This window comes from Lycium ferocissimum, chromosome 7, assembly GCF_029784015.1.
Source record: "Lycium ferocissimum isolate CSIRO_LF1 chromosome 7, AGI_CSIRO_Lferr_CH_V1, whole genome shotgun sequence".
Classification (NCBI taxonomy): domain Eukaryota; kingdom Viridiplantae; phylum Streptophyta; class Magnoliopsida; order Solanales; family Solanaceae; genus Lycium; species Lycium ferocissimum.
Window position 1 is genome coordinate 24,288,750 of NC_081348.1, and position 22,532 is coordinate 24,311,281.

At 37.5% G+C, this 22,532-nt stretch overlaps 2 protein-coding genes across 2 annotated transcripts in view; one reads left to right on the forward strand and one right to left on the reverse strand.

The window, feature by feature from the left end:
• The first annotated feature begins 109 nt into the window (after positions 1-109).
• LOC132063951 (cytochrome P450 704C1-like) lies at positions 110-8,093 on the forward strand. Its single transcript, XM_059456739.1, has 8 exons — positions 110-889; positions 1,539-1,754; positions 1,835-2,113; positions 2,187-2,499; positions 2,683-2,711; positions 2,796-2,954; positions 7,523-7,570; positions 7,681-8,093. The coding sequence occupies exons 1-8, from the start codon at positions 584-586 to the stop codon at positions 7,855-7,857; spliced, it is 1,527 nt and encodes a 508-aa protein (XP_059312722.1). The 5' UTR covers positions 110-583; the 3' UTR covers positions 7,858-8,093.
• Positions 8,094-10,029: 1,936 nt separating this feature from the next.
• LOC132063952 (BEACH domain-containing protein C2) overlaps positions 10,030-22,532 on the reverse strand; it is a 30,607-nt gene continuing 18,104 nt past the window's right edge. The window contains exons 14-32 of the mRNA XM_059456740.1: positions 21,757-22,302; positions 21,503-21,646; positions 20,942-21,421; positions 20,192-20,337; positions 19,216-19,285; positions 19,035-19,118; positions 18,745-18,801; positions 17,645-17,713; positions 17,486-17,572; positions 17,290-17,406; positions 16,109-16,258; positions 15,241-15,325; positions 15,023-15,143; positions 14,733-14,829; positions 14,533-14,646; positions 13,493-13,862; positions 12,077-12,855; positions 11,788-11,910; positions 10,030-10,566 (exon numbers count right to left, since the gene is read on the reverse strand). Of these exons, the coding sequence (XP_059312723.1) occupies positions 10,492-10,566; positions 11,788-11,910; positions 12,077-12,855; positions 13,493-13,862; positions 14,533-14,646; positions 14,733-14,829; positions 15,023-15,143; positions 15,241-15,325; positions 16,109-16,258; positions 17,290-17,406; positions 17,486-17,572; positions 17,645-17,713; positions 18,745-18,801; positions 19,035-19,118; positions 19,216-19,285; positions 20,192-20,337; positions 20,942-21,421; positions 21,503-21,646; positions 21,757-22,302 (3,714 nt within the window). The 3' untranslated portion in view covers positions 10,030-10,491. The remainder of the gene's footprint in view (positions 10,567-11,787; positions 11,911-12,076; positions 12,856-13,492; positions 13,863-14,532; positions 14,647-14,732; positions 14,830-15,022; positions 15,144-15,240; positions 15,326-16,108; positions 16,259-17,289; positions 17,407-17,485; positions 17,573-17,644; positions 17,714-18,744; positions 18,802-19,034; positions 19,119-19,215; positions 19,286-20,191; positions 20,338-20,941; positions 21,422-21,502; positions 21,647-21,756; positions 22,303-22,532) is intronic.

A 22,532-nucleotide genomic window follows, 5' to 3' on the forward strand; every position in this document is an offset into this window, starting at 1 on the left:
CTAAGTGATACTAAAGTTAATTAGCATCTAAAATGTACCCCCTTTGCATTCATGAAATGACATTAGTGCGAGCAAACTTCAAAAAAGATTTTCTTATCTATCCAAACATTTTCCCTCTTCCTTTTTTCTTATAGAAAATATATATACGTCCACAAGTAATCGCTCCTACTGTTTGGATATTTGTAGAATCAAACTTGTTATTTACATGAGGAAACTATATACATATACGATATGGATCAAGATTCAATATGACTCTTGATTTAAGTCTTAGTGTAATCTTTTAAGTTTGTAGTTCTATTACATCTGGTGATCTGGAGGATAAGTTAGTCATATATATTAGACACAGTTGAGGAATTTATTGGTGCTTAAAAATTTTCATGTGAAGGAGGGACCTATCAAATTAAATTCTATACAAGTTGAGGGGCAAAATATGTATTAAGCCTATATACAGAGTCAACTGATATTATGGCTTTTGACTAATGCAATTCTTGAAGAGCAACTGATTGATTCATTATCTAAAGGGCACATGTTTACATATTATAAGCTAGCTCTGCACAAGTACTAAGTGGTTTGACCGGTTTCCATGGATATTTTTCAGAGCTCCATCTCCATAACAGCCACAGTTCTTTCACTTCTCTTTTGTGGATTCATAGTTCATTTTCTGACCAAAAAACTACTAGTCAAACATGGCAAAAAGAGGTACCATCCAATTGGTGGCACAATTTTCAACCAGCTACTCAACTTCCACAGGTTGTACCATTACATGACTGATCTTGCTAGCAAGTACAAGACTTACAGATTGATCAGTCCTTTCAGGAGTGAGATTTATACTTCTGAGCCTGCTAATGTTGAGTACATTCTCAAAACAAAGTTTGACAATTATGGCAGGGTACACCATTTTCTTGAAATCATGTATAACCTTCTTCTTTTCTTTTCTTTTTTTTTTTAATGTTTGTATTGATAGATTCAGAAAGCCTCATTATTTAGTAACTTTTGTATTCATGATTTAAATTCCATTGAAGTTGAGGAAAAACATCAACTGTGAAACAAGTAGTGTTATCTGCATTTAAACATGCAAGCACTATTACTGTACATTAAATATTTCAAAGTTCCTTACTTGTGTTTTGGACAGATCTGTACAGTTGGGTTGCAGTTTTCCTCTGATAAACGAGAAATATATGAATCACTTTGCTTAATGTGAATCATATCTATCTATTTTAGCTCACTGCTGTACCAAATCTTGGGTAAATTCGAAGGTCAGCTATCTAGTTTTAGCTCTATCTGTTTCTTTCTTTTGGGTGGGTTTTGTGGTGGGGTGTGTGTGTGGGTTGGGGGGGGGGGTTGTTGGTTGTGTGGAGAAAGTAATTGAATCTCATTTCCAGCATCTGCATCATGCACTCCTAAATCTGTTATTATTTTATCAACCGATCAACCATTCCTCAGTTATCCAATTATTGCAGTCAGCTATACTAGTCTACTGTAACAAAATGGTAGAATGATACTCGGGTTGTGACTTGAGTATTTTGTATAATCTACAGGGGTCGTATCATTATAGCAATCTAAAGGATCTGTTGGGAGATGGCATTTTCACAGTTGATGGTGATAAGTGGCGGGAACAGAGGACATTGTCAAGCCACGAGTTCTCCACGAAGGTCTTAAGGAATTTCAGCAGTGTGGTGTTCAGAAAAAATGTGGCAAAACTTGCCCATATTTTGTCTGAAGCAGCCAGTTCCAACAAGACAGTGGACATTCAAGTAAGCTTCCACGACTCGACTTTGATTGAACAACCTTTTTTGTTTTCACCAAACAAGTATACATAGTTTCATGAATGCAGGATCTATTCATGAAATCAACTCTAGATTCTATATTCAGAGTTGCCTTTGGAGTTGACCTAGACAGCATGTGTGGTTCAAATGAAGAAGGCAAAAATTTTAGCAATGCAAGTGAAATGACAGTATGGAGATATGTTGATGTGTTTTGGAAGATTAAAAGAGCTCTCAATGTCGGATCAGAAGCCAAGTTAAAGGACAGTATAAGAACTGTTGATGCATTTGTTTATAAGCTGATCCGAAGAAAAACTGAGCAAATGAGTAAACCAGAAGCTGATTTATCTGTAGGTGAATCGCCTTATAGCTCCTACTTCTATTTATACCCATAGATGCTTAGATATTATAATCTTTTTCCAGTTGCAGTGGAAGAAAGATGACCTTTTGTCAAGGTTTCTGCAAATAACCGGAACAGATCCAAAGTTTCTGCGTGATATAATATTGAGCTTCACAATAGCTGGCAAAGATACAACAGCAGCCACCCTTTCTTTGTTCATATATGTGCTTTACAAGTACCCTCAGGTACAGGAGAAAGTAGCACAAGAGATTGAAGAAGCAACATATGAGAAAGAAGATGCAACAGACATAACGGATTTTGCTGCCAATGTGAGTGAAGATGCACTTTTAAAGATGCAATATCTTCATGCAGCACTGACAGAGACTCTTAGGGCTCGTTTGGTTGGAAACAGCTTATCGTGGGATAACTAATCCCGGGATTAGTTATTCCACCCTCAAGGTGGGATAAAAAAACACTCTAATCCCGGGATAAGGGATTAGTTATCCCGAGTTTTTTTTCCCAACGCGGTACTAATTTTTATCCCAGGACTATTTTTCTCTATCCATCATACCAAACGAGCCCTTAGGCTCTATCCTGCAGTCCCAGTGGTAATAAAGAACATCTTTTATTATACAGCATTGCCAAATAGATACATGCTTTAAGTTGTTATTTCGTCATTCATCTTGCTACAGGATGGAAAAATTTGTTTTTCGGATGACACCTTACCAGATGGATTCAGTGTGAACAAAGGGGACATGGTGTCATACCAACCATATGCAATGGGAAGAATGAAATTTATATGGGGTGATGATGCAGAAGAATATAAACCAGAGAGATGGCTTGACGGGGATGTGTTGGTTATTTTTTTAGAACACAAGGATATGAGAAAGCAGAAAAGTATAGCAGTGGAAGAACATTTTTTTTATTGACTGCTGCAGGTTACATATATAAAACCTGGAAAAAAAAAAGCAATAAAAAAAGAGACACGATCCTAGCAGATTCATAGAATCATTATCTTTACGAACTAACTCCTAAATAATAGGAAAAGATAGCTAACAACTATTTGACTAAGTCTTATTCAAAAACTAAAGCAGTAAAAATAAATTTACTGCAGTTCTAAAGCAAATTCCTAACACTCCTCCTTGCTTTGGAAACTGCAAACTCCAATCTTTTGTCTGAGAAGCTCGAATTTGCTGACTGGTAAAGGCTTAGTGAATATATCAGCCAATTGCTCTTCCGTCTTGCAGTAGACAAGAGTTACATCTCCATATTTTTGCACTTCTCTCAGGAAGAAAAACTTGATATTGAAGTGCTTAGTTTTCCCATGAAACACAGGATTGTGAGAAATAGCTATTGCTGCTTGGTTGTCCACGAACACTTCAATGCTTCCTGTCGGTTCCATATGCAGATCAACCAAAATTTTCTTCAGCCACAATGCTTGATTTACTGCTGCTGTAGCTGCCACAAACTCAGCTTCGGCAGTAGATTGAGCCATAATTTCCTGTAAGAAAATTCCTGAACCAAGACTAAAACAGTGTCCTGAAGTACTCTTCAAATCATCCACGGAACCGCCCCAATCACTGTCAGAATACCCCAATAGCTTCACAGGTTGACTCTTCTGAAACTTGACTCCATAGGCGATGGTTCCTTTGATGTACCGCACAATTCTTTTGGCTGCCTTCAAAGGTACTTCACTCGGACAATGCATGAACCTTGATAGAACACTTACAGCATATAATATATCGAGTCTTGTTGATGTAAGATACATCAAACACCCAATGAGACTTCTGAAGTATGTTTCCTCCACCTTTTCAGCTCCATCATCTTTGCTTAGTTTCTCCTTTTGGTTCATGGGAGTATTCATCTCCTTGCAATTTTCCATGTTGAATTTCTTGAGAATTTCCTTTTCGTATTTTTTCTGGCAAATGAAAAACTCATCTTTTCCTTGTGTAATCTCCATTCCAAGGAAATAAGTCATCAGACCAAGATCAGACATTTTACAAGCTTGCATCATATCTAGCTTGAACTCATCAATCAGCTTTGCACTGCTCCCTGTGATCAAAAGGTCATCGACATAAAGAGAAACAACAAGAATCTCACTGTTATTATGTTTAACATACAGTGTGAATTCTGATAGACTTTTCAAAACTGAGGCCAAGCAAATAATCATCTATTCGACTATACCACGCTCTTGGTGCCTGTTTTAGGCCATAAAGAGCTTTGTGTAGTCGGTAGACTCTCTTCTTTCCCTTCTATAACAAAGCCTTCAGGTTGCTCGACATAAATCTCTTCTTCAAGAATTCCATTAAGAAATGCTGATTTAACATCCATCTGATGCACTTTCCAGCCACGTTGTGAAGAAATATTAAGAAGCAATCTGATTGTGTCGAACCCAGCAACTGGAGCAAAAGTGTCAGAATAATCAGCACCAAAAATCTGTGCATAACCCTTAACTACAAGCCTTGCTTTATGCTTGTTGATTGAACCATTAGCGTTTAGCTTGGTTCTAAATACCCATTTTACCCCAATTACCTTTCTGCCTTGAGGTTTGTCAACAAGCTGCCACGTATTATTTTTTTCGATCATAAACAGCTCCTCCTCCATTGCATTTTTCCACTTGGGGTCTTTGAGAGCATCTTCAGGGTTAGCAGGTTCACATAATGCAACATTGCATCTCTGATATATGTCAGAGAGCAATCGAGTTCCCCTAACCGGTGGATCATCCTCCCTTTCGTTTAACCATGAGCTTGTTTGCTGGACAGAATTCTTTGAGTCTTCCCAATCCCATTCTTCATTTTCCATGAAGTGGACATCTCTGCTGATGACTATCTTCTCAACTTCTGGTTGAAAGATTTTGTACGCCTTTGAAACAGTACTGTACCCAATAAAGATACCCGGGGCAGCCTTTTTGTCTAGTTTATCTCGTTTAACCTGAGGAACGTAGGTAAAACAAAGACAACCAAACACTTTAAGAAAATGCAGCGGAGGTTTGTACCCATACCATGCTTCAAAAGGAGTTTGATCTTTCACAACCTTTGAGGGAAGTCTATTTTGTAGGAACACAGCTGCTGCCTCTGCCCAGAACTTCTTTGGCAGATTTTTCTCGTGCAACATACATCTTGCCATCTCCATAATAAACCTATTTCTTCTTTCACTAACGCCATTTTGTTCTGGAGTATGAGGAGCTGTAAGTTGACGTTCAATCCCGGCTTCCTCTCAAAACAGACCGAACTGATGAGAAGTATACTCCTTGCCATTGTCAGATCGTAAAATCTGAATTTTACAACAGCTTTCATTTTCCACTTTCGCTTTGAACTTTCAGAAAATGCTCTTGACCTCTGATTTGAACTTTAGAAAATAAATCCAGCACATTCGGGTCAGATCATCAATAAAAATAACATAATAAAGACTACCGTTAAGTGAAGGAGTCCTTTGGGGTCCTCCAACATCTGTGTGAACCAGCTGCAACTTTCTTGTAGCTCTCCAAGTTGCCTTTGGGAACGGAAGTCTACTTTGTTTCCCAAATTGACAAGCACGACAATCTGTAGAACTCACTCCCAAGTTAGGTAGGTTCTCCACCATCTTCATTTTTTGTATTTTGACAAGCTCTTGATAGTGATAGTGCCCGAGTCTCTTATGCCATAAGTCAGCGCCATTTTCTTTCGCTGAATACACCATCTGCTCTTCCTCAAATGGATCTAATGAGAAACTTCTGCCTCTCATTTTGACTTTAAACAAGTCTTGTCCCGACGGATCCTTGATCAAGCAATACTTATCTTCAAAATTAAGTTTGAAACCATTTTCTAATAACTGACCAACGCTTAACAAGTTCCGGTCCAAGTCAGGTACATAAAGAACATCAGATATTGTTTTAGTACCTGATTGTGTCTCAACTGCAATGGTTCCCATTGCTTTTGCTAGAATGTGACCACCATGGCCTATTCTAACCTTTGCAACTCGAGTAGGCTTCAATTCCTTGAAGATTTCTTTATCATAAGTCATGTGATTTGTGCATCCACTATCGATCAGCCAAGATTCGCTTGAAACATTGCTTGCAAAACACGACGCGACAAAAAGTTGATCCTCTTCCTGTTCATTAACAACCTGAGCATTTGCGTCATGCTGAGGTTTATTCTTGCAAATGATTGCTTCGTGCCCAAACTGGTTGCACTTATTGCACTTAGCATCAGGCCTTTTCCAACACTTGTAAGGCGCATGTCCATTCTTTCTACAATGCTTACAAGGAGGGTAGTTTCCTTTGGAACTGCCTGCTTTGTTTTTGTTGTTGTTGCGCGTTGCTCCTTCTCCATTTGATGGCTGGTTCTTCTTATTGTTTTTCTTTTTGTATCTTCCGCTATCTTCATGTTTGGCTGGCAACGCACCCTCTCTAATTCCATCCTCTCTCATAACCCTTCTTTGTTCTTGTGCCATCAAGGAATTCAATAATTCTGCCAAAGTAATTTTGGACAGATCCTTGGTGTTTTCCAAAGTGGTTATGGTGGCTTCAAATCTTTCAGGTACAGTAACCAGAATTTTTTCAACAATACGAGAGTCTTTAAACTCAGAACCAAGTAATCTTACTCTGTTTGCTATGTTCATAAGCCTGTCAGAGTACTCCTTGATGGTTTCCGACTCTTTCATCTTCTGTAACTCAAAGTCTCTAATGAGATTCAGCACCTGCATGCCTTTGATACGATCATCTCCTTCATATTCTGCCTTGAGATAATCCCAGATGGCTTTTGCTGATTTTAGAGACATGATACGAGTGAAAATTGTTGATGAGACTGCCGAAAAGAGACACGCCTTTGCCTTAGACTTTCTGGTTTTTTTGTCCTTATGATTCTTGATTTGAGCCATTGTTGGGTTGCCGAGTAGTGGAGGAACTTCATAATCTTCCTCAACTGCTTCCCAAAGATCTAAAGCTTCTAGATAGGCTTCCATCCGCACTGCCCACATGTGAAAATTTTCGCCATTGAAGACTGGAGGTGCCATTGCTGAGAAACTTGCGCTTTCTTCCATGTTTGAAGTTTTGATGTTTCTGGTTGTGGTTCGCGACTCACTCGAAACACTCACTCACAGAGAATACTCACAGATCCCTCAAGAAAAAGGGCTCTAGATACCAATTGTTGGTTATTTTTTAGAACACAAGGATATGAGAAAGCAGAAAAGTATAGCAGTGGAAGAACATTTTTTTTATTGACTGCTGCAGGTTACATATATAAAACCTAAAAAAATTAAAAAAAAAAAAAAAGCAGTTAAAAAAGGGACACGGTCCTAGCAGATTTATAGAATCATTATCTTTACGAACTAACTCCTAAATAATAGGAAAAGATAGCTAACAACTATTTGACTATGTCTTATTCAAAACCTAAAGCAGTAAAAATAAATTTACTGCAGTTCTAAAGCAAATTCCTAACAGGATGGTTTCTTCAGGCCGGAGAGTCCCTTCAAATTTACAGCATTCCAGGTTGGTTAAAGCTCCTTATCAGTTTTAACATCATTTTTCAAAGAATGGAAAAGAAATGTCCACATTTGTACACATTAACTAGCGAAGTATTCTTTTTTTATATAAAACAGGCAGGGCCGCGAATCTGCTTGGGGAAGGAGTTTGCTTATAGGCAGATGAAGATATTCGCTGCTGTGTTGTTACATTACTTTGTTTTCAAGTTGAGTGATGATAAGAAGACTGTAAACTACCGGACAATGATTAATCTTCACATCGATGGGGCACTGCATGTTTGTGTCTGTTACTGATAGGGCCATTAAAGAGAGCCATAAATATATTAGATCTCCTCACTGAGTTCTGTATGCTAGATATAGCAAATATGATAGGGAATCCATTTCCTCCTGAATGGAATAAGCCAAAAAGCTGTTATTGTTACACATTCACATTGTCCTTGTTTTACCTTCCTCTCCCTATGTTTTCATGCCAAGTAGTTTGTGTTTTACAGTGGAAAATATATGAATATGATATGAATGGAGACGTATAACTGAAATTGATATGGACCTTGGATGGTTGATAAATCTTGATCACGTTGACTTTTCGTTAGCTTCAGATTGATTATGTCAAGTGACAAACATATAAGCATATTCTATGAAATTTGAGAAAAAAGTCATTTTGACAACTAATTGTCATTAGGAAGCAAGTTTTTGAGACCTACGTTAATTGTGAGGGCTTATTAAAAATTCATTATATTGCAAGTGGTTCAGCAGCCAATTGCTCGACTATCCACAGGAGATGCCGTACAAGAAATTCCACATAAATTAGCAACCTTCAGTTTTCTATACCTTCTGGAAATTGATGAAGTAGTCAATACAGTTTTTTGTTTAATAGATGTGAACTTTCAATAGTTAATTGTTCTCTAAAGTGATGAGCATTAAACTAACAACATTAATTTGATTCGAAAGCAATAAACGGAATTTTGCTTCTCGGTCCCAATGAGCAGCAAGATTCAGTAACAACTCAGGCTCGTTGGAAAATTATAAACACGTACATTTACATAAGGGTGTTTATGGTTCGGTTATTGATTAAAACCATAACCAAACCAATTTAGTCAGTTTTTAAATGTCTAAAACCATGACCAAACCAAATAAAATAATAACTACCAGTTTGGTTATTGTGGATTTGGTTTGGTTTGGTTCGACTTTTCGATTTATGACTTGTGTGGGAAACTTATCGATAAAACATTAAAAAGTTGAAAAAGACATATCTTTTTTTTTTTGTTCAAATGATAACTTTTATTTATAATTTAAGGTGGAACATACATGATAAAAACATTTTCACTATTAGTGATAGTATAGTACTCAAGTTACCCAAAGTTGTTAAACTATTACATATAGAGCTAAAAACTAACTTAGTAGTGGCTACACTATTTTTGCCATCTTAATACACATACCTGGAAATAAAGTAGAGCATAGGAGCTTTTAGTTGTTGTTACAAATATACATATTAATTAAACATAAAGATTTTCTAAAATTAAAATGAAAATATATGAAATAAAGAAACTTTGTGTAATGGTCCCAAACTTTGGGGCAGTACTTGCATTTTGCCCTCAATTCTCCCATTTTATTAAAAATTGTATAATGATCCTAAACTTCGGATGTTTTTATCATTATCCAAGGCTATAGTCTCAATTACAAGAGGTTGTTTTTTTTTTAGGAGGATTACCCATGAAAGAAGTATTAGGGCATTACCATGTGCTTGAGTTGCAGCAAATGTTGATGTTAGTGTAGTTCCTCTATAAGAACCTCCAAATCTACAACCTCTATCCTTTTCATATAAAAAATATTATAAGTTTAAGACCCATTCAGACAAGAAAAAAGAAAGGTAGAAATTCAAAAGGAAAAAAAAAACCTAAAATCAAATGGCTGATAAAGAAAGGCTAAAAATTTAAGTTAAAGACATTAGACTCTAACGTGAGCTTCTGTCATTAGATTTACACTTAACACTTAAAGAGTTAAAAGACTTAAAGACATGAGCTTAGACATATTCTTAAAAACATGGGCCTTAAGCAATCATGTAAAATAATTAAACCAAAAATCAAATTAATGATTAAAGGGTATAAAATATTTATAATTATTTAAGAAAAACTAATATTATACATATAAATAATTATAAAATTTATGTATATAATTTATCGGTTTGATTCGGTTATTTTTTAATAGAACCATAACCAAACAAAATATTATCGGTTTTTAAAATTTAAAACCAAATCAAACCAAACCAAACCAAATATCGGTTTTTTTATTCGTTTTGGTTAAATTTTCGATTTGGTTTTGGTTTTAACCAAAACCGTGAACAGCCCTACATTTTATGCGTGTCTGTGCAACACGTGTGTCAACTACGTCTTAAAGTCGAAATAACAAACGAAATGAAAACAGCAAAAGATAAAAAAATAAAAAAGAAAGGAGGAACAGAGAAGCAACTAAACAAAAATGCAGAAGCATATCTTATAAGAGAACGCATTTACAAGGGAGTGTTTTGACTGTGATTCCATGACACTGTGAAGTCCCACTACAGTTAATAAGAAAGGGGAAAAGAAAAAAGATCAAATGGCTAAATTTCCTATACTCTAACATCAAACAATTGGACAGCATGTACAACTATATCGATTTTCAAACAATAAAAAATAAAAATGCTGAACTCGGTAAAAAACTACTGGACAGCCTTGTGGTTTACCTAATACAATACACTCATGTTACATGTCGGAATGTTGAAACATTATCCTCGTCGCACAGTGATTATGATACAGTCAAGAGACGGAGCCGTGGCGTGTCAGTTATGCATCCAGATTGTATGAAGCGTAGCACCTTTCATCTTGTAAGATATGGATGGGATTTTTCATCAGGAGAAACTTTGGTGAATCAAAGTCCAATATCTTGAAAACTTCACTTGATAAGGGGGCTGAGTCCATCACCTTCCCAACCCAGCTTAAGCATTTGATCTACTACCTTCAAGCTCAACTGTATATGATATGGATCGAGAGTCAATACTAAGATGTTTAAAAGCTATAATCCTCCTATCAAAAAATCTAACCCTGATTTGAATAACAATTTCCAAATCATCCTACTGTAGTCGGAAATGATGAGCCAGTTCTCGTTTGATTAAGATATGGCATAAATATGAAACAAACACCTTTTAAATTCCTAAGCACAACGAATAACAAATAAGTCCATATGTTCTGTTCTGTTGTAGTTCTCATTTCAACCAACTAAATTGCATGCATGTTCCGATGCACATGGTGGTAACAAAGAAATGGCCTTGATTCTCAATTTCTTAAACAAAATATTTATCAGGATAAACTTTTGTTATAACAATGAGACCCATTGTTTCCAGCTTCTAAACTTGGTGGGTAATGGGCTCAGCCCTCTTACCATTCTCCACTTAAATACAGAAGGTTCACAAACTACGGATCAAACTTGTGACAGCACATACTACATATCTCGCATTGTACTACTTTTGCCGTTGATTAAAGCCAGCTAATCAGGATGAACTTTTAATTGATAACATCAACAGTGTTTTCCAAAATTTTCCATCTTGATTTTCATAAAATTAATTTATCACTAATTCCCATACTCTGGTGCTTGCCTAGTCTAGCACAAGATGGTATAAGTGAACAGGAACTAATTCATCGTAGATAACTAAGTTCCAAAAGAAGAAACTTAATTATCTACGATGAATTAGCTCCTAAATTTCACTGAAAGAGTTGACAGTGTGACACAGACAAGTGAGGATATGGTAGATTAAAACTTTCATTCTATATTTTATCCTCAATGGTTATAGGTCACATCTTTTTCATTACTAAAAATAGTCGATCAATGAAATGATATTCTACAAAGATCTGTTAAACTCAATTATCTAACTAGGAGATATTTCATGGCCCATTAATATCCACAAAATGCAAGTTGACACGAAATTAAAGGCGTGTGAGGCTTAAAGAGTGAACTGCACTAGCCTAGCCTATAATGTCTCCTTCAATGTAAAGTTGTACCATATGCTTACTTCAATCACTAGATACTAAACTTGCCAACTTGGGTTAGTTTGACGTAAGATATTAGCATTTCATATATCTGCTCACTTGGAGATATTTTATAAAAGGAAGAAGATAGGGATGAAAGCCAGAAAATAGAACCCAAAAGTCAGCATTAGCAAAACACTCTCAACACAAAGAGTATTCAACTTACTGCAGGATCTGTGAAGATTATCAACTGCCTATCAGCTGTCGATAACAAGAGATTAGTGTTATCCTTGTTCAGGGCCAGAGCCATAATATCTTGACCCTCTCCAAGCTTCATAATGTGAAATACCTGCAAGCCAAAACGTCAGCTTCTAGTTCATACATATATGCGAAGCATGGTGGAAAATGAGTGCACTTCCTATCATCAAGCAACTAAGAAAAACGAATGTCAAGTTGCATTGGTCAAAAGGTGCTAAGAAGAAACAATTAAGGTCCAAAGGAAGTCTTCGATCTACCTTTAAAGTATACATGTCGATGAAGCAGATTGAAGGCACAGAGATATCTAATCTATTTCCTTCGCCATTTTCATCTAATTCTCCATCAGAATCTCCAAGTCCTGGCTTTTGCCACTTCATTGACTTGTTGTCCAATGGTCCATCATTTTCAGCACATGGATTTACTCCAAGCAAAGCGTTTTGTCCATCAACAGAAACCTCCATGCAACTAATGGTGGAGCAGCGAGGAAACTGAGTCCTAGCAATAAGAATCCCATTAAGAGTAAAGGTGCTTAGTGTTTTATGGGATTTGTTCCAAGCCATTATAATTCCATCAGATGACAGACAGACAGAATGTGCCTCCACTCCAACTAGCCTTCTGACCAATCGACCCCTTCTTATAGTATGTAGCAAGACATCTGACGAACTGGAGCATGAAACCACAATCCCAAGATCTGAACTCACACAGCAACATAATATCTCCCCAAGATGGCCTCTAAGGACATGTATGGGACCCTCAATTCGATGCCTCTTACTTTTTTCTCTCGAGCTGTTTGGTGTACTAATGGTTGAAGATGTGCTTGAACCAGTGGAAGCCTCTGCTGTGCTGCTGCTGCGCGGCGTTGACGCCCTATTTATTCTCCAGAGAAGCACTGTTGCATCTCTAGACCCTGTAACAAGATAATTGCTATCTGGAGATAAAGCCAGGCATGTTACAGGAGCACAATGTCCTCTGGCTACTTCTAACGTTTTTGCACCATCTGATGATATCAGCCGCACACTGTTGTCTACGTGGCCACCTAGACACAAGTGCAGAAACACCTATTAGTCAGTATGTTTAGGATTCAGTAACAACATAAAGCATGCAATACTAATCTCGCTTCATCGGAAAATCTTGCACTCAAATTCTTCTATACTTTTTTATTCCACTTTTTTTCAACTAAGGAACCCATGGGCACTCTCATAAATCAGAAGAAATGAAGTTCTAGGCTTCTGGCACATGATTTCCCGACACAAGCCTTCTAGTAGTGCTAAATTGAGAAATTAGGTGAATGAAGAAAATAACAAAATGACCACTGATGTATACTCCCTCCTTTCATTTTATGAGGCGGTGTTTGATTGTGTATGGAGTTTAAGACAGAGAGGAAGCCTTTAGGAACTTGCGGTCTCAAACATGCCATGACATTTCTGTGGCTATAAAAGATGTCATTAAGGACAAAATGCGAAGTCTCAAAGTTAAAATGTTTTCAAATATAGGAAGGTGTCCTTATTGGAACAGATCAAAAAGAAAAAAAGAATGCAACTTCAAATGGAACAGAGGGAGTACTTCCCAACCTCATTTGCAGAACATCAAAAGCAGTAAATCGGCTGAGGAACAATGGTATTTTGAAAACTAAGATATTTTACATTTAAATAAACAGAATATATACTGCTTGCCTGTAAGAATTTCTTTGTCACATGTAATTGCAACTACGGATGAGCCTCTGATTCCAGAAGCAGCAAACGCTAGGGCTTGAGGGAAATGCCATTCCTCTGATTCAGAGCCAGTTGGCCCCTTGAACATTCGCATGAATGTTCCACCAGCTGAGCTAGCACCAGGTTTTCCGTGTTGGAACAGGAATGGTGCTCCCTGACCATCTGGTGTGTTTGGTTGCCATTTATGCTGAGCTACATGAGCAGCCGGCGCATTCGTATCAACAATTACAAGTGAATCAGAAGAGGCCTGCATCGCTGCAGCAGGTAGGTTGCAGCGCTCTGGGTGGGGAACCGTATATGGTTTCGCATCTCTAGGATTCCGGAAGATGGTCTGTGAAAATGGGAGAAGTCTCAAGGTTAAATTTGATCCCACCTAGTATGATAACATATTACTATTTAACTGAAAATGAGCCATACCATCCGCTAAAAACAGCACCATAGATTTCGTAAAAACAAGACACACTAAGACCTTCACGCACAAAGGAACTTCAAGGCTTAACAATATGTTCTCTAGATTCATAAGACATACAAACTAGCTCAAAGAATAGGATACAGTAATACAGCAAGAAAAACAAAAAGAAATCACGGTTTCCAAGAAGGGGTTCACGGTAAAAGTGAGACTTGAGAGGGGATCGGGAATACAGGGACAGATAAACAAATAAATATCAGTGATCTTCTACCACCAAGGTGGAAAAATAAACCTACTCATAAAACAGGCAGAAAATGGCTATGAAAACTTGTGTTCTTCAACCAACCCATTGAGTTCCTTTTCTTTTCCTAAAGAGATATTTACATCACCTACAACAATTAAATACTTCACCCCTCTATACGAGCAAAAGATAGACAGTACTAGATTTGCAGTGCCCTCATCTAAATTATTCAAGAAGATAAACTACTACTCATTCATTACAGTCATTACAGTAACTTCAGTTTTACTCTTACATATGTTACAGTTGACTCTGAAAACTAAAAGGAGAGAACTATGAATACGACAAACTTACCTGTAGCTGGAGAACATCTGCCAGTGGCATCCTTTTCATGTGTGGAGCAGTAAGAAGTTGAGACGGCGTTTGTCCAAAGTAAGCAATCTGATCTTGCATAGAACGTTGCTGGACCTTTTGACAAGATTTAGCATTTCAAAATTACTCGTATTCAAGTTAGTGGAATAACTAAAGCAATAAGAACAGGGACTGAAGCATACTGGATCTGTTATCTTGTCAATATCCACTGTTCCTTCATACGTCAAGTAAAAGAAAACATTATTTGCCTGTATAGCTTCCTTTCCTCGTTGCTTATACCTGAATATGCAAATAGTTTTATTTAAAAAGAAACGAGAAGAGAAAAAGAAGAGACCGAAGTTCAGGGAAACAGCCAATTTTGATGCATCCAAAACAACATTGGCACACTTCAAATTATCATGGAAAGCAATAACATTACCTACGAAAAATAGATAATGTAAATGATAAAAAGTGAAAGACAAACAAAACCTACCCAAAAATGAGATCAATCCATTCGTGTAGATGAGCAGAGACGTGCTCACTCTCAAGTGCCATCCGATGCTTATGAATAAAATCAACCGTGTTTTCAGCCCAAGGTGGAAGATGCACAGAGTCTGGAACAGAGATGAGAAACAAATGAAATGACAGTTGCAGACCAGGACAAAATTTAGCACTGTATGCTGCTATATTCAATTAAACTGTATTGCATACCCAGCTTTTCTCCCAACTGCGTCGTACCAAAGTCAATCGAATTCTCATTTGTTAGCATCTCAGGAAGATAAAATAGCTCCGGGACCTAGGTATTAAGAACATATGCCATTATGAATTTATGAGCACATGGTGCAAAAGCTTTAACTGACTCCAGAAACAGCAAGAGATAACAAATCATTAGCAGCTGAAAGCATTATCTGCTCCCTCTGTTCCAAGAGTTACTTTACTTTCCAGGACATGCCAAATTAAGGTCCAAAATGGAATACTTTGTCACTTTATATATCACGAAAATGAACAAAAATTTAATCTATCATTTCACGTTAGGACCCACTTGATATAAAGGTGGTTAGTTGACTATCCCACTTGACTAAACTGTACTAACTTACTACTCCCCCGTTTCAGTTTATACAAGCCTATTTCCTTTTTAGTTTGCTCCTAAAAGAATGACCCCTTTCTAAAGTTGGAAACAATTTGACTTTAGCTTCCCATTTTACCCTTAGAGATGAGCTTTTAAAATCATACAAATGTTATGACATGTTTAAAACAAGTTTCAAAAGCTTAATAGCCACATAAATCTTGTCATGTTTAGGACAAGTTTCAAAATCAAAAGTGCTCATTTCTTTCTTAAACGCTGTGCCTGGTCAAACAGGGTTGGATAAAATAAAATGGAGGGAGTACTTTTCTCTCAAGCATTGAGTAAGTCAAATAATAATATTCAATTTTTTTCTTTGAGATGGTAACAATTTATATTCAAAAGCACAAATGTTGTGCAGACCATGATTACGGAGAGATGATCCAAAAGTATACACAATAATAATATTCAAATTGTAACAGAGTATTGAGGTGACAGAAGTAATATAGTTCATACCAACTCTTTGACATCACTCATTTCCTCAAGAACACTTTTCCAAGTGGCAGCAATATCTGAGAACATCCTGTCTGCATGATCAAACTTGCCACCTTGGAGCTGAATAGATAGGGTGGTGAAGGGCTCCAGCCTGATTAGATAATATAACACCTGGTGTAACATTAAATTCATACCAAAGGCTTAGAACAGAATCTGTAAAATCACTGTTGACTATGTTCACACTCAGTGATGCATATTCAACATATATCATAAAGAATAGGGGTAGAACTATCTATGAACCAAACAGAGTCACAAAAAGTAAATATGCAAAACTGCTAGGAGGTGAAGGAATGAATGAAGATGCATGCATCTCTAGACAGACTATTGCTTGGTAGAGTTTCTATTTTTTGGAACACAATCATGTCAAAATCTCCTAGACAAAGACCCAACGGGTGACCTAATGGATAAGGATGTGCTGCTGCCGTGGAAGAGCATGCAAAAGGATTTATAATACAAAAGGTTTTGGAAATTCATGACTTCTGAGTTGTAAAGAGGACTTCTAGTGATACTTACCTGTTTGGAATGCCATAAAATGTTCTCCATGAAAATAAATTTTACTAAAGAGAACCATTTCGGCATTTCGCAAAATCTTTTTTTGGTGTTTGGTCAAACAAAAGTTGGTATAATGAGGGGGATTGTAGGGTGGAGCATAGGCGGGTGGTGCTTGATGATAATCACAAGTAGCAAATAGTAAAACTAACGTTTTATGTTGATAAAAGAAAGTGATACTGGATTAGGAAGAAGAACGAAACAACTTATCTATAAAAGGATTGTTCTTATCATATTGGTGTAAAGTATCGTTCTTGATGAATTTGTCATCCCAAAATAGTTAGGCCAAGGGAAACATTTACGTAATGCCAAATAGGACATTACTTGAAACAGTGTCTATCAGTTGAGGTTGAGGCTACTTATAAATATTATTATTTACTGGCATCATGACTGTCTATCTATATTGAATTACTCAAGTAAATAACAATCATTGAGGTTGCTAAACCTAAACGATAATGGTAACATTCCAAAATATGCAACTAATAGGTTAAATCATTCGGGATATCTAACTATATATAGAGAGGTACAGTAATCGCACATAATAGTTTAGAATGGCTGAGGACAATCAAATCAAAGAGTGAGCAAGCACATACTGTTCCTGCACTTGAATAATGTGAGCCATAGTGGAACTTTGGGATGACAGGGTCATCAAGACTAGAGTATCTCTCTTGAAACTTCCTTAATCGATCAGGATTCAATGCTCCAACTGGCTGCAAGTATACATTTCTTATGTCAGCCATACAACAACCTGGTGATGATTAGACACGTGAAATATTCATATAGGCCAACCTTTGAGAGGTCTCGGTAAGATGATGGATTAGCAATATCCAAGTCGGCTGACGTATAATCAGAAATGATCCAAGGGAACACAGGATACTGCAAAACCGAAACGAAACTGATCAAGTAAGCATATGATTCCTCTCAAATCCTTACAATGAGAAATGGTACCTGAGTAATATCATTGTAACTTCGTCCGGCCAGTGTGTTAAGCTGCATTAGATACTCAAAGTTGCTGATCTGAAATGATATGGATTAGCAGATAATGAATCAGTTTCACAAAGAAAAATGAGCACTTGTAACTAAGGGATTGTGGATATATATGGTTAGAAAATGCACTTGTCCCTCATTAGTTATGTAGGGTTCCCAAAGGGGTTTATTATAAGGTCCTGAGCAACTCCAACCTTTGGCTTAAGGTATTGGTCAGATGCTCAGGTTCTATCAAGTGGTATCAATACATTCTTTCACGTGGTAACCATCCTTTGATAAGCACATGCCCATACTACCAAGTCCACAATAGAATTCACGTGTGAGTACCAAAATCAGGTTATACATGTAGGGGATGTTAAGCTATATTATATAATGGGCTCATTTTATTTTATTTTTTGAAAATGATAGCGGTCTCAATTTTTTATAAGGATTATATAATGGGCTCATATAGTTGTCTAAGGGGTTCTTAGAGGATTTGGACTATTCGACACACTGCCTTAAAAGTTTTTTTTAAGAAACGTAACAGTAATTTGACTTAAGTTTCACGTTAGTGCATAGATTCTTCTCACATGGTATTAGAGTCCAATTTGGAGCCTCTGTTTTTTCACTACCATTTAAGTCCATTCCTTGACCTATTGAGACCTATTGAGACTACTCTCTCTCTCTTTTCAAGAACCCTACCTCTTCAACCTACAAAGCCTACTCGCTACACCCGCATCCTACATTCTGTTGAGCTACTTTGTCTTCTCAATCAAGAAAGAGAGAGAGAGAGAGAGAGAGAAGAGATGGATATAAGGAAGAAATCATCAATCCATGTGTGGGTTTACATGTGTGGTTGAGTGTTCAAAATGCATTTGTTCCACATTAGTTGTATAAGGATACGCAAAAGGTTTTAGTGTTCTGACTACTCTACCCATTCCACCGATTGCCTCAAGATCTTGGGTTGCATGCTAAGATTCTTTCTTCAGCTTTCTCAGACACATATATAAACTGAATTTTCATTTTATTCTTCCCCTTTCCTCAAAAATAGATAGTAGTGAAATCCCAATTTTCTAACATACCTCCCGGCGAGCCCAACGTTCCATGAGTTGAGTTCTTTTGAGAAGTTGTTCAGGTCTCTGCAAGAGGAGAAGTGGCATAAACATATAACGGTATAGAAGATTGGTGAATGCTAAAGAAAGCAGAACCTCTTGTTTGACCATGAAGATTCAAGTCTTTAGCAGTGAAATTTTAATGGATATGGATACAAGTCAATATGTCAAGCATGGCCCACACGTTATTGCAAACTAACTAAAAACCAAGTTTGTTCATATCCCAAAGGCCGATGACTAAGCTACAGAGAAGTAGAAACCTGAGTTGCGAGGTAGATATTGTTCAGATGAGAGGGACGAGTTTGAACAATAGCTCGATATGCATCTCTTCTTGCCTCAGTACTCTGATAAAAAAACCACAGGAAATTAACTCAATTCTTGGAGAAGTAAAAGAATGAAAATAAGAGCATGATATCATAACAATGTCATAGAAGGTTTTACCGCAAAGTCAAAGAAGAAGTTTGACCGATCGACCATAAATAATTCCAATGCACTTCTCCTTAAAAGATATCTGTAAAGACAAGAAGTCAGGCAAAAAGGCCATTAAAGAAAGAGACAGCTTTCTAAGTAGACAAAATCGTGTCATTTTTCCAGATAAAATTTAGACCGATTAATGAAATTATCACTTCACAACACACATGGGGTCCATAAAGTGACCCTCCTGGAGAAATCACATAAGAGAAAGCAGAAATCTAGTAAAGGAAAAGGGACTATTAAATCTTGAAAAAAGGAGCAACATGTGAGATGTGACTGGAGAACTCGCAAATCCTTTTCCAGCTTGAAATGTGACCAACATGTCAAAGTGTGCAAATCTCCTTTCAAGCTTCTAACCAATGAAACACATTATCATAGAAAACATGCACCTTCACATTCCTGATTTATTCATGTTAGCCAATCCTATGTTTATAAACATCATAATCCTATTCTCCATTTCTTATGGTTTCGATACCTATTTTAGTCCTTTGTTTAAAAACATAAGGGGTCGTTTGGTTGGAAACAAGTTATCCCTGGATAACTTATCCTGGGATTAGTTATCCCGGGATTAGTTATTCCACCCTCCCACAGGGATAAAATAACACTACAATCCCGGGATTAGTTATACCACCATTTTATCCCAACCAAACGTGGGATAAATTCATCTCAAATATAATCCAGGGATTATTTATCCTTATCCCTTGTACCAAACGAGCCCTAACAGTATCCTGGTCTCAACAAACTAGAAAACTCTCGACTCTACTATAAAACAGAAACTGAATTTCTCCTTAACCAGCAGAGAAGGTCAAAGAAATAGTAAAAACAATAAATGGTAATGAGCATCTCAAATTGAACCACAGCAGTAATCAATTGAGGGTTTTTCAGGTAACTCTGTCCTTGTGATGTTCGCTAGATCTTAAGCAGAAATATAGTTTAGTCTCACCTTCTGCTATATATCTGATGAAGGGAAGAGACCAACCAGCTCCGATCCTTTTCTTTTTCTTTTTCTTCACTGCTGCAATCAATACCATCTCCAGCAACACTGGTCTCGATGTTATCAACGATAAAATTTATTCTTCTCGTAGTAATCTGACACAAGAAATCACTTCACATGTTAATAACTTTTCACTTGTCTTGAGAGGAAAATTAGCAAACTTGTGTCTTAACTCAAAAAAGTTCGAATCATTAAATGTGAGTTTTGCATAGCCGGTTCCAAGTCCCAATAAAGTTCAGCTGTGGTAGGTAGACAACCACAAAGTCATATATGATTATCCCTATAAAACATTGTTGACCCTTTAGTTTTTTCTTCTTTTTTTTTTTTTTTTTTTTTTTTGGGGGGGGGGGGGGGGGGGGGGGGGGGGTGTTTTGTGGGGGTGGGTTGGTTGCTGAGGCTTAGGCAATTGATACATAATAATCAATTCGGCCCATCAAATGAGCTAAAGGTATATAGAGAGGTATTTTTCGGGTAACAATATTCACAGAAAGGCCACACTAAGATGGTGACATAGAATGCACAACTTCTTCAGTCCACTAATTTTCCAGTATTCCTCTCTTTAAGGCAGTTGACTTTCAAAATATGTGCATTTCAAAATGCCAATCATTGGAAAATTAGCAGCTTATACATAATAAGCAAATAAGTCTAGTAGTAAATGAAATAGTTCGTAAAGAGCATATTCTAGATAAGCAGACTTACTTGGAAAGTTCCTCTAGAAACCTTCAATGGCCTGACCATTGACGACGGAAGCTCAAGGACAATCCTTTCATCATGCTCGCTAGGAACATAACCAGGGGCAACTGCCGAAGGACTCTGCACCATGTCTTGGTGGTCAGTAACTGGAGGGTCTCCAGATTCTGAAGATGTCTGCAATGGCTGCTCAGCTGTTCCAGACATTCTGTTCTGAACGTCGCCATGATGTTCCGTGTCATCTAACTTACTGTCCAAGTTGGGACCATCTTCCTGTTCATAATCCTCGTGTACTGGCTCAATGGAAATAGCATCTGATGCCAAAAGAGAGGCTTTTGATGGACTGATTGTTTGATCTTCCCCCTCTTTTAATCCCGTATGATCAGCATAATCTGCAGCAGAACCAAAATGATCTGACCCTCCATAGTTCCTTCTCAAACATCTCCGCATTCTTGCAGATGTTTCCATATTGTCCAGTTTCCAGTAAACCTACACATAAACATAGTCATTAAATCCTGAGTTGTAAATCCATTGATCAGACAAATACAACAAAAGCAGCAAGTAACATACACGCTGAGGATTGTACAGACAATCACTAAATGGGCCAAAAAGACATTTAATCTCTATCAAGCTATGGATAAGTTTTCTCCATTGGCGTATCCCGGTATACAGGCGATGCTGAGCAATTACATTCACTTGCGTCCGCCTCTCAACCTATAACCATAGACACACAAGGAATCATGTGATGAAATTAACTATGTCATTGAGACCAGCTGTATGGACCTATCAGAGAAAAAGACTAGTGGCAAGTGTATGATGATGACCTCTGATCGTTGCATGTTTCGGGCTAAAGCTAAACTTCCAACAAGGACAGCAATGAATTTGTAAGACAGAGCATTAAAATCTTTCCCATAGACAGATTTCGTATCAACTGACTGCAAACATTCCATCCATGCTGTTCCCATGGCTTCAGAAACATTCCATCTCTTTACGCGTTCCATGTCGCTTCTACTCCGTCGCTGTGCAGATGTAGCCATCGCCACTGCACTGAGACCTCTTCCTGATCCTATCTTTGCATTGCGTTCAAGGTCTCGTGCAGCAGCCAATGCCGCTGCTTTTGCTGCCGCCTTGTCCTTGGGAATAGCTGGAGATTTGCTAGGTGCCTCTATAGGTTTCTGAAAACTTGAAAACGTATGAAGTCTAGCCGCTTTGCGCTCTAGCAATGAAGAATCCCGCTTTAGATGTGTGGTTGTTGCTGGAGCTGGAGCTTCCCCTCCAGCAGCGCCAGCAGCTAGCATTGCTAGTGCCATAGCAGCAGGCGGAGATGCAAATGCAGCAGCCCAGCTAGGGGAGATCATAGACAGAGCAGCCTGAATAAAAGAATATCTTAATTCTTGGAGATTAACATATACAGAAGATTTTAGTAAGTTCATAGATCCAATTAAAAAAAGTGCAGCAGCATTAGTCCAATGTTTCAGCGGCTGAAGAAAGAAAGACTGTATAACCAAACGCGGTTTTATTCATTTGCGGTGACAGAAATAAAAGAAAGCAATTTCAGTGATGGACAAAACAGAAACTGTCCCCAGACCGCACTTGTGGG